Here is a 12,873-nt window from a genome sequence, read left to right on the forward strand (position 1 = left end):
GGTATGTGTATTCACACACATCAACTTGACCACTGTGTGTCTATGTCAAGTGTCAAATCTTTTAAAATGACCACATCCATTACCAAATTGTTCACCAAACAATAGTGAGATGTATACTTCCTCTCTCTTACCCCTCACACCAGCCTAATTCGCACATACACACATGTGCACTTCTTTGTAGTGCATCTCTGAAATTTGCTGAAAGTAGAACAATGGACGGAACAACTTGAAAGGATGACGAAATGAAAAATGTCCTTCAAATGAGTGAGAGATACAATGAATTGTAGAGGCTAGCCAACCAAGACAATTATGGTTGGATATGTAATGAAAATAGTCTGTCTACAGAAATTAATAAAGAGAAAAAAATGGAGTCTAGGAAAAAAATATACCATAAAGAAGAGAACCAAAGTCAGACGGGTCCTAAACTACACCTCCATACATATTTACTAGATGGGTTGTAAGATGTGTGAACTTCACGTCAGATCAATAACAAATAATTAGTCAGCAGCTATATCTCTCATTGGGTAGAAAATCTCCCCACAAAAACTATCAATATTGGCCTACGTTTCGGGATAGACCGATATTTAGCGACTTTGGACAATTTTTTTCAACCGAATTGGCTCCATATATAAAATGTCCTTACTAAATTATCAAATCTTTTTTGAAACGAATTAGCTCTAGTTTGCTATTTTATATTCTAATGGGCGGTCAAATTTTCCTAACTAATTATCAAATCATTTTACTATATCGTATTCCTAAATATCGATTTTAATAATACTTCACAGGCATCATTATATACCCTACTCGGAACATTATTGAAAAACTTGTGACATTCGGACAAACTTAGGTTTTTGGTACCCCATTTAAGTTTGGAAATTAATTTTAATAATAAAAAAATAATTTAAATTATAAAAATAATCTAAAAAATATTTTGTTCTATTCCTTTTCTATAATTCCATGTTCTCGTTTGTATATGCCACTCATCATGCAACAACAACGCCCACATCAACAACAATATCATCATCATTGTCTTCGTGTCAACAGTTACTGTGATGTCTTCCAAAAATGTCGTGAAGTTGATCCATCTGGTCCTTTGGCAACATTACGAAAATTGTTGCTGTCCGAGGAAAGCATTGCCACATTCAAAAAATGGATACAACAAAATTGGTATACCGTGGCCCTGGCCGTTGTCGGTGTATTTGTGCTGCTGGTAAGTACAGACTATAAGAGAGAGAAAGATGGAGAACGAGAGGAGATGAAAAACTTGAACAAATCTAAAATCTTAAGCCAAGCAAATCTGTTGGCAAACTGATTTATTTGTACGATTGTGAATGGAGCAATGAAAACACAATACGACGACTTTTTTCTTGTTATGGGATTGCAAACAGGGATGGTTTGTATGAAAGAAGCTGGTAGCATATCAGCCTAAACGTCAAGAAAATCTTAAAATATGAAAACTCATTTTAGGGTTAACACCGATCTTATTTCGAGTTTTTAGCAATTTTTCTCACAACCAACTAAAAACCAAAATCATCCTCTCAGGGGATGAAATCGAAATGGTATGCTAGATATTCGATTTAGTGCTAAGGGTTACGTTTAATAAAGGTACTTTTTAAGTCAAAAAAGGCAGTCAGAATTTATTAATTACACTCTATAGACCTCTCCATATGGGTTATTAAAAACATATTTTATTTTAAGGGACCACTACTCTTCCTGCATTCCAGCAAAAACCAAGGAAATAGGAGTACACAAATTATACGCCGTTGATGTAAAAATCTAAACGTTGTGTACATTGTGGCACATTTTTTACCAAACCATCTCTGTTTACAAAAAAAGTATGCAACAAGAACGATTTTGGTATATATCGATTTTCCTAGTAGCCGGATAATATTTTTTTTGTCCTCCTGTCATGGTTACTAACATAGATAGATGTAGCCAGGCGGCGGATAGCCAAAAAGTTCAAGTGGTCATCACTTTAATGCAATGCCATCACAAGAGCACCATCAGCGAACGTTATCACTCAAACAAGTTGAAGATGAAGGACAAGTACATGGTATGGAAATGTTTTTTTGTTTCGGAGATATAGAGAATGCAATGAAAAATTGCAATGAAGGATCTAAGTTGGATAAAAGAAAAATATTTTTGTTATAATTTTTATGGAGTAGATTTCGATTGTGAATTTAATGCTGATAATGGGTGTCTAGTAGAGAAGTGATTTTAAGGGAAACCGATATTTATTTCATGGTAAAAAATTAAAGATTTTGGTGGATTACCTAGAAGATAGGGGCATGTATAAGAAGTTTGAAAATTATTACATTGAAAATCTGTCATTTATAGTACTTTTAATTATTTCACATTAATTTGATTTTGAAAATTAGAACCTAAGGAAGAGTTTCTTACATTTGCCGATACGGATTATGTAGATTGCATATTACCTATTACTACACTTTGTATAAGCTATTAATTTCTAATTCGAAAAATTTTAATTTCTAACTCAAAAAAAAATGTTGCCGCCAAAAAGTTTATGAAACTTGCCACAATCTTGCTACAGGAAGAATATGAAAAACAATTAGCTAAAAAGAATCCTGCAGGCGCAAATGGAGGTAGTAAGTTGTCATGACATGACAATTAACAACAACAATAGTATTTTTGCTAAATTGTATTTGTTGGGCTTTCAATATTTCACATATCTCAGTTCACTTAAATTTGCTAGAGAACATTCATTCATTTTCATTTTATTCAAGGCTAGAAGTAAAACGGCTTGGAATTTAGACTGATAGTCCATAAAACAAAACTGCTAATAAGCTTACATTCGGATGTAAAAAAAATATTTTATAGATGATCGAACATATGTTCTTAAAACATATATATCTATAAATCTATATAAGGTCTCCTATAGTCATAGCAGTCCCCTCAAATTATCTTATAGACATAGCATGACTATAGACATATACGAAGGTCTTCTATATATACAAAGTACGCCTAAAAGTCTTCTATAGATATATGTCTTTTGCAGACTTGGAACACCTCTAAAGGTCTCATATAGACATTTAAAGTTCTCCACAAGGTCTCTAAATAAATAAATTAAAATACCTCCAAAGAAAAAAGAGATCTCTGGATCTCCTCCATATAACACCACTATAGGTCTTCTAAGGGAATAGAAAGCCTTCACATGTCTTCTAAAACAATAAATATAGAAGACCTCTACATGTCCTCTATTGAGATCAAAGACTTCTACAGATGTTCTATAGAAATGTAGGATTTCTACAAACCTTCTATACGAACAATCTCTACAGGTATAAAATATAGGAAAATATGCCTTCAGCATCTATAATTAAACTTTACCAGGCAGTTGCAGCTCGTGAAATACGAAATTCTGTTCAAAGTATTTTGAGCATGCTGACGACTGGCAAAAAGAGCTGACAATTTAAATCTCTATTCGAAGCTTTTTGAACAATAGGTCTCTAAAATACATCTGATCTTCTTCAATAGAAATATAAGACCTCTGCAGACCTTCTTTAGAAATACAAAACCTCTAACAGATTTTTATATAAAGAAAACCTCTACAGTTATTCTATATAGATCAAATATCTCTACCGGTCTTTTAAAGAACCATAAGATCTCTTCAAGTCTTCTATAGACATACAGGACCAATATATATAGAATAACTCTACACGTCTCTAAAAGACCTCTGAAGATCATCGATGAAAATACAAGACCTCTTAAAGTCTTCATAGGTCGTTTAAAGAAAAAGATAAAGAATTCTTCTACAGAGAATGAAGGCCTCTACAGATATTTTACAAAAGTAGGAAACCTCTGAAGCTCTTCGATGGAAATTTAAGTCCTCTAACTGTAGAAATAGAGATAGGATATAAAAATCATATTAAGGATATTTTATAGAAAATGGAGGTTTGTATAGAAATGAAAATATACGTATGTATAGACCTTTAAATATCTTCTACACCTATACAGAACATGTCACCTATACAAAACATGTGAACAAATAGCAGAACTCTAATGGGTTCCTATAAGCAAAGAGGACATCTTATTTCTGTCAGCAACGGTTTTCGATGAACGGACACAGGGAAATGTGTATCGGCGCCGTTGGTACTAGGGCCAAAAAAGGAAACGGTTCACGTAAGGGTGGAGGTAGAGATCTCGCCAGGGGAAACTGCAGTGGCTTGAGAAAATTCATTACTAAAAGGAGCTTTTTCCAACTCCCTTCTGTGCGGTCGTGCAAGGTGGCAATCGAAACTCACCTATTGTTTCGGGTGAGGGTCGGTGTTCTCAGTTGTCACGGGAAGCTCACTAAAAAATCCGTCCTCCTTCACTTCGCGTATTCAGAATGTAGACGTCGGTGTTGATAAGGTTAATTTACTCACCTGGTGAGGTTTTAGTGGTAATTCAGCGATGAAATTCCCTTTGGATCTTGCGATGGTCGTTCGGTCTACGGATTATATCTTTCTTAAACCCCAGCAATGCATTGTAATCGCAAGAACCTATCCGTAGTTTAACCGATGCATTACAATACCATAGGGACGCGCGTTGTTGCTTATTGTTTATCACCAACGAAGCACGAGACCCTTGACGTGCGTGGTGTTGCTAATTGTTTACAAATCTACGAAAATTCAACAATATTTGAAACTAATTCATTGGTTGTGGGAATTCAAACCTATATATTACACGAAAAATTCATTGAATTGCCACAAAATTATATCCAATAAATTGGACGGAAATAAAATATGCCTATGAGTACATTGATCGTATGTGTGACCGGAAACCAGCCTCGACTTTCACTATCACACATACGATTAAGGAATCTTCCTGTAGAAGACTTCAAGAGGACTTCTATTTTTATAGAAGACATAAAGGTCTTTCGAAGAAAGTATTTTTTGAACTAATGGTCATCTAGCTTACCATTCGAAATATTCAAATTCTATAGAAGGTATTTAGCGATATTTTATCTCAACAAAAGTTCTTTAAATCTCATATTTATTGCCAGTTTTTCATATCCAATTTTTATAGTTGCTTCAAACCAATACTAATCCATATTTATTTATTCCTTTTCTCCCATTTTTAACTACTTTCCAGATCCTGAGCACGAAACTGCTAACGAAACGATCAAATCTAAAACTAAAATCGGTAACAATAATACACAGCGCCACCACCGAAACCGTACGGCTGCCGGACGACAACAACGGCGTAATCGTTCACACGGCCGTACGAACAAAAGTTCCATTCAAAAAGAAAGTCAGAGGCGAGCGAACAGCAGCCAATGGTAGTGGGGGTAAGACGAACAAAACATCAGCGGCCGCAGCAACAACAGGAGCGGCGGCAGCAGGCGGCGGAGGAGGTGTTACAAAGGCAAGTAAGGCAATTACAAAAATATCACATGGTCATGGACGGATTACAAAAGTGGCGGCGGCAGCAGCAACTACCAGCTCTGCGGCTGCTGCAGGGGTAACAACAACGGTGGCTACAACGGCTGATGCCAAGAAACCACCGCGTGGCAAAAAGAATCGTATTTCTGGTAGTAGTCAAAGTAAAACTGCACAAAATGTCATCAATGCTGTGGTCAGCGCCGAGAAGGCAGCCACTGCTGCTGAAAATCTAAAGAAATCGAAAAAGAAGAAGCACAGCAAGGAGATCATAGATTATTCCACACGCACCACAAGTGGTCTGGGTTCGGTAAATAATCACACAAACACCTTTGGTAAGGTACAAAAATGGCTACTTGAATCACCGATTGTGGCCCAGCCCCTCTCTCACATTGAACACTCATCCAAGGTCAAGAATGTCATGAGCAAATCTCAAAGTACACCCGAGAGATTGGTCCAGAAAACCCCCACCAAGAGTAAGAGTATGGGTAACCTGTCCAATGAAAAGGTTAAATTGCAGGTGGTCTACAAGCCTCCGTTCAAATTTGCTTTGCGTCTTTCGAAGAACACCAAGGTTAAGACCCATGTCATTGGTAATCCGGCAAATACGAAATTCAAGCGCCACTCTCGTACGGATAATAAGAGAGCCAGTGGTACCCATCAAATGGATGGTGGCACAACGGCTGGAGGTAGTGGAGGCAGCGGTGGTGGTGCTGCTAGATCTTTGGGAGAGAAAACTAAGCGGGCCGCTTTGTTGCTACGCTCCAACAATGATGAGGACAATCAAATTTTAACCCTGAATGAACCCAACTATGAAACCCTTAACCCCAAAACAGCCCCCTCCCGTGTAGAGAATCCCTTCTATGAGAATCTGAAATTCATACAAACCAACGAGAAACGTCTCAGTGACCCGGCCGTAAATTCGGCGGAACGTTCATCCAACAGCAACAGCGCCTCCTCCAGCATGGTCAAGCGTTCGACTAGCAAATCCAACTTAGATAGCCAACCCTCCACTTCTTCACACAATCAACAGCAACAACAACATTTTCAGAGATCATCCAGCTCCAGTAATCCCTTTGCTGTGGACAACCAGCGTTCATCGCGCAAACTCAGTGATAGCAATGCTGATAATTTGAGTCGCAACTTCGGCAGCACTCAAAATCTTATAAATAATAGTCAAAATAATTTAAGCAAAACCAAGAAACGCAGTAGTCTTAACCTCAAGTCTAGTGTGGCCAAGAATGGCAAAGATCCACCTGCTGGCCTACAGCCGGCCAAACGTAGCAATTCAAATATGAATCTGAGAAGAGAGTCCATGGACAACCCCAAGCTGACACAGGTCGGCAGTAAGAGTGTAGTGAGTGTCCAACAACAGCAGAGTCACGGCGCTGGTCCAGTGCCACTGAGGCGCAGCATAAGCTCCACACCTGCCCACACTAATCAAATGCTGCAGCCACCGGGCAATGTCTTGGCCAAATCATCTTCCTCCTCGTCGACTCCAGCTGCCTGCATAGCTGGCACCGCCACCACCACATCCCAGCAACTGCCATCATATAATGCTCAACGTTCGTCGCGAGCTAGTTTTAGTAATATACCAAGAGCTAGTCTTAGTTTGCTTAATACGTCGGCGGCAGCAGCAGCTGGTGGCAATACGGCCTCAATAGCCTCCTCCTCGACCTGCTCCTCCGCGAGTGCGGGCAGCAGTCATTCTCCGGCCAATCTAAACAATAGTTTTAATTTTAATCCAGCCATAATAACACAAGCCGAACATAGGCGCAGCCGCACAAGCTTGCCACCACCACCGGTAGTCAATGCCCCGCTACCGCCCGGGCATCAACGTTCCAATTCTGTGAGACAACACACCCACAACTATCATCCACCGCCACTGCCTGCTGCGGCCTTGACGTCCGCTTCCAACTCTGCGTCCTCCTCATCCAATTCAAGTTCTGCGAATATAACCAGCCACCATAATGCGAAAACGCATGCCACAGAATTGACTTCAGATTTGGAGGTTATGGTCTCCGACATCGAGAATTTGGTTAGTTAGTCAAAAATGTATGGAGTTCGTCAAAAGATGCGTTCGTTAAAGGAACGCATGAATGCCTACATACAAGACGGACACTAAACGAGTTTATATTTGAGGAATACGAGGTGTAATGCCTAACATTGATACGGTCTTCTTTTCGATATTTTTCTCTTAAGAAGAAACTCAGAAGAAAACAAAATGCCGCCTCACTGCCCTCTTTTTGTTTTACACATTTCTTCTGTTTCTTTAATATTTTACATTGGGAACAGCTGTTTTTTTAATTTTTTAAGGCCGTCAACTGAAAATCAAATGGTATTAATTAAAAATGATATTAAAATTAAAAAAAAAAAAACAACAAAAAGGTAATACATAACAATCTACAGTTACGTTTTGAATATCTGTGGATCTTTTTTAAAAAAATGAATAAAAAAAATAACATATGGAAGACTTCCCCTCCCACAATCCATCCATTAACATACATATCTGTTCAATTATTGTATTAATTTCGGAAATTTTAAATGTCTTGCCGTGGAAAGATGGTGTAGGTTCGTGTAAAGAAAATCATAAATTTCCAAAAAATTAACGGGAAAATCCAAAAAGTCCTACAAAATTTAATATTCCGCAATTTTCACAATCAGCAATATGGTGTTGTGAATGTTACGGAATTTTGAATATCAGGAGATTAAGAAACGCCATCAAATAAAGGAACTAGATGAAATAAAGTAGCGATATGAACTAATGAGCTGGAACTGGTTCCGATCATTCCTTTCTTGGAATAGTTCTAATTACACTGTGCGACAAGAAAATTTTTCAGGGGTTCTAATGTACCAATTCTGTTTAGTTGGAGTCCCTGGATCACGAAAATACCTTTGGTTTTTCTGGGTCACTTCGAAAATTAATTTTATAACGGTAAATATAGAGAAAATCGTGGTTTCATGGACTTTCCATTTGAAACTTGAATAACTTATTTTCTTTATAACGGATTTATATTATTCTTTTTTTCTTTCGAAGAGTACAATTTTTCCTTTCAAACAAGATATATATTTGGTAAATCGGTTGAGTATTGACTGAGTTACAGCGGTTGAGATGTGAAAAATACGCATAAAATGGCAAAATTTATTTTTCTTCGGACTGTACGATGAAATTATGATATCAAACCATATAAGTTTTATTATATTATGGGGAAGAAAATTAAATTAGCTTTCGAAAATGATAAAAATCAAAAAAATCGGTTAAAAAATGGATGACTTATACACATTTTTGTATTTATTCTATGCATATTCTCTAAAGGAAATACGGGTCTATCTCATTTCCTTTTGCCTGTTACAAACATAACGGTTTGTAAAAGGAAACGATACAGACCCATATTTCCTTTAGAGAATATGCATAGAATCAATACAAAAATGTGTATAAGTCATCCATTTTTTAACCGATTTTTTTGATTTTTATCATTTTCGAAAGCTAATTTAATTTTCTTCCCCATAATATAATAAAACTTATATGGTTTGATATCATAATTTCATCGTACAGTCCGAAGAAAAATAAATTTTGCCATTTTATGCGTATTTTTCACATCTCAACCGCTGTAACTCAGCCAATCCTCAACCGATTTACCAAATATATTTGGTCGATTACGGACGGCAACCATAGTTTAGTTGCGTTGCCAGTTGCCAAATTTGCATTATGGATGGGAACTATTGTCAACTTCAGTTGCTTCAAATAGAATTTTTCGGCAACCATTTATTTCTGGTTGCTGTTTATAATAACTGAACTTTGTAGGCTTCCCATAATGGTTAATATTACTACAAAAGAACAATTTGAGATCCTTATTGCCCGGATGGAAGCTCACCCAAATGTAGCACGCGGCGTGCGGAATTTTGGTCAAACCAAAACCACTATCGATGATGTGTGGAAGGCCATTTCAGAAGACCTTAACTGCTATGGCCCACCAACACGCATTCCAAATGAATGGCAGAAAGTGGCGAACATCTTCTTTTGGGTCCATGATATGTACGTGTGTATAATCAATACATCCGACAACACCCTGGAACTTATTTTTCGAATAAAAAAATTTTATTCTCCCCTTTTTCCTCCTCCGTAAATTTGGATACAAACAAAATTTTACACAGTTTTTCCTCTATTTGCCAGATAACTTCGGCGAAAACCACTGACATTGTCGGTTGAGCCATGCCAAGGTTGAAGTCATTGCTATTGGACTTTTGAAAACTTCCCTCCACAAAAAAACATCAGAGCTGCACACATTTTTAAGAGTGGAGGAATTGCTGTTGGCCTCCAGGCTTTTCGGAAATCAGGGTTTAAGGCTTCATCTATGTACACAACGGCATATTTTGGTAGTCGAAAATACGCCTTCAAGCTAATATGAGCAGTTGATTGAACATTTCTCTAAACGTCAGCATCTACTCACAGAACTGATGGTAGTTCTAATAGATTTATCTCTTAAATGCCTTCTAATAAATGACACACCTTGAACATAATTTTCATCATCAAAAAATAGTTCCACTGAGCTTATCATCACATATAATTAGTTTTTCTGAAATATTTTATTCATTTTTTGTTTGTTGACAATATTTGTTGTAGAAATGTCAAAACAGTATTATCGACAGCAACTGAGAAAAGTTGATATTCATAATGTTAAGTTTTATTTCAATTGCGTTGTCAGTTGAACTCGCAACTGGAGTTTGGTTGCTTTCCATAATCGACCCATATATCTTGTTTGAAAGATAAAATTCTACTCTTCGAAAGAAAAAAAAAGAATAATATAAATCCGTTAGAAAGAAAAGAAGTTATACGAGTTTCAAAGTGAAAATCTATGGAACCACGTTTTTTCCTACATTTACCGTTATAAAACAAATTTTCGAAGTGACCCAGAAAAACCAAAGGTATATTCGTGGTCCAGGGACTCCAACTAAACAGTATTGGTACATTAGAACTCCTGAAAAAAATTTTAGTTTTGTTTTGTATCACAGTGTTATTTAAGAAGATTATGAAATGACATAAAATAAAGGAACTAGATGAAATAAAGAAACTATATGAACTACGTTTCGGACCGCCTAACTTTATTAAGTTGTGCAGTTTACTTCATTTATAAGAGCACTCCTTACACTTTAGCTAGTTTTTGGTTGAACTAGTTCATTCATCTAGTGCAACATTTAGTTAACAATCAATAACATTTCAGTGTAAGAAAGTAATTCACAGACAAATAATCGTTTGCTTCCCTTCGTGTTGTTCATGAGAATTTTGACGATCAGTTGAATAACTGAACTTAAATAAACTGTACTGGCTGAACTAGTTCACATGCTCATTTCAGTGAATCGTTAAATGAAACTGGTTCATCCGTGAACTAAAAAGCGAATTAGTATAGTTTCAACAGTTTAAGCATTGCATTGATTTCCAACGCCAAATTGAACTAAAAACCAGTATGCCAAAAAATAAAAATTCGGATGGCGCGGACTATATAATATCCTCAACCACATTGGGTATGTAGAAGAGATACTAGTAAGATTATGTTTGTAAACCATGCTTCATAAATGTTCCCATTTAATCATTTTTATTGCATGTGTGCAATATCCACTCAAACGGACATCAGTAGTATCAACTAAGCGATCTATATTTATATATGAACCAAATTCAATCAATCCATCAATCATGTGGACTCAGCAATCTATGTAAAATTTCGTGGCTGTTTTTGGGCCATTGGTGTACCATTTATATGAAATCGGTCCTTTGTGTTGAACGTGAGTTTAAAATTTTGGCACAAATGGAAAAGTTTTTGCATCGGTTTCGGGTACCAAGACAACATGTTTCTTTGTTTTTTGGACTTTTTGTTTAAAATATTCAGAAGTGGAGGATATAATGTCGACAGAGGTATAGTCAAAAATACAAGGTCTTTGTAAATAACCCTAATAATAGTTGAGGTGCCCAGGTGTAAACTAGGTTCGTTTCGATTATAGTCGGTACTCTCACTGCCGAACGATTAAACACTTAAGAAGACTATGAGACTATGAATTACGCAGTAATCTTGGAATTACTGCGTAATTTATGGAGCGCAAATATCAGTGATCAGTCCAAAGATTCGAAACCTGTGGACGCGCCTTATAGTATTCAGGCAAAATTTTAATCCTGATAGCACAACATCAATAGTTCATCTTTTTCGAATCCCTCCGCGAAAACGAACTAGTTCATTCATTTCATTTAATTTTACTTAGTTCAAGCGTTCGGCCAATGCAAGGGGAGATGTGTATGGACGATTGTATCCAAAGGAACTGGATGAATGAGAGCCAAAGGAAGTAAATAAACGAAATAATCGAAGCACAGATCGTTTCTTTTACGGAATACCTCCACCTTGAAGTAATTCGTTCATGAACGACCCATGTTTAACCACATAAGTGGGGTGTGGAGTGTATTCGTAATAGGCGATATAAGATTAATAGTTGAGGTGTAAACTAGGTTCGTTTCGATTATAGTCGGTACTCTCACTGCAAACGATTGTATCCAAAGGAACCGGGTGGGAGCAAATGTGAAAGACTGGAACCAAAGGACCTAGATGAACGAAATAACCGAAGCTATTACCGACTGTTCCTTTCACGGAATAGCTCTTTTGATCTAATTTGTTCCCGAATGACCCAAGTCTTACCCCATAAGTGGAGTGCTGCAGTGTATAGGCATAATTTGGACCTTTTTTCTATATATAATATATATATATTTTTCATGTATTAGAATAGGAGGTCTAAATAGCTCACCTCTAATGGAAGAAAACATGAAATACTGGAGCCAAAGGAACTAGATAAAACAAATAGATGGCGCTATTACCGATCGTTCCTTTGACAGAATAGCTCCTTTGAGCATATTCGTTCAGGAACGACCCAAGTTGAGAGCGGGAGAGTATTGGGAATATCCGCGATTGGGACCTATTTTAATTCTTAATATTGTATTTATCTTCATAATGAACTTTAAGTAACAATTTTAATAAAGATGTTTTCATTTCATCTTAGATTTTAACGCCTAAAAGTATGCTTTAAAATATGATTATACCCAACGATGCAGTTACACCATCATCTTCCACGGCAATTCAAAAATTTAAAAACAAATCTTGCCTTAAATTTGTAAGAGAAAATACACAATTTTCGGTTATTTTGGATTATTTCTATAATTTAAGGAACATAATTGTATTTCAACAATTGCTGAAAATGTCAATACAACAGTAACAAACCAACAAAATTAAATTATATATCCTGAAACTCAGCACCAAACTCCTAAACATTTCGAACAACAAAATACAAATTAAAAAAAGTCTTCATAACTATTTTGTGATCGTAGTTTATTTATAAATAAATTATTTTTTAAAGCAAGCAAATAAACAAAAAACAAATGGAACAATAAATATATTAAAAAAGTCTTATATATAATAAAAAAACTTTAAGCAAACAACAACAAAATAAATTTGGAAAC

The 12,873-nt window shown here is 36.4% G+C and overlaps 1 protein-coding gene across 1 annotated transcript in view; it reads left to right on the plus strand.

Moving 5' to 3' along the window:
* Positions 1-7,498, plus strand: part of LOC133324874 (uncharacterized) — a 66,870-nt gene extending 59,372 nt beyond the window's left edge. Inside the window, exons 8-9 of the mRNA XM_061533704.1 lie at positions 1,045-1,210; positions 5,092-7,498. Coding sequence (XP_061389688.1) covers positions 1,045-1,210; positions 5,092-7,425 — 2,500 coding nt within the window. The 3' untranslated portion in view covers positions 7,426-7,498. The remainder of the gene's footprint in view (positions 1-1,044; positions 1,211-5,091) is intronic.
* The last annotated feature ends 5,375 nt before the right edge of the window (positions 7,499-12,873 follow it).

This window comes from Musca vetustissima, unplaced genomic scaffold, assembly GCF_032173495.1.
Source record: "Musca vetustissima isolate MV318-11 ecotype Yass unplaced genomic scaffold, APGP_CSIRO_Mvet_v1 utg15496, whole genome shotgun sequence".
In the NCBI taxonomy this organism is placed as follows: domain Eukaryota; kingdom Metazoa; phylum Arthropoda; class Insecta; order Diptera; family Muscidae; genus Musca; species Musca vetustissima.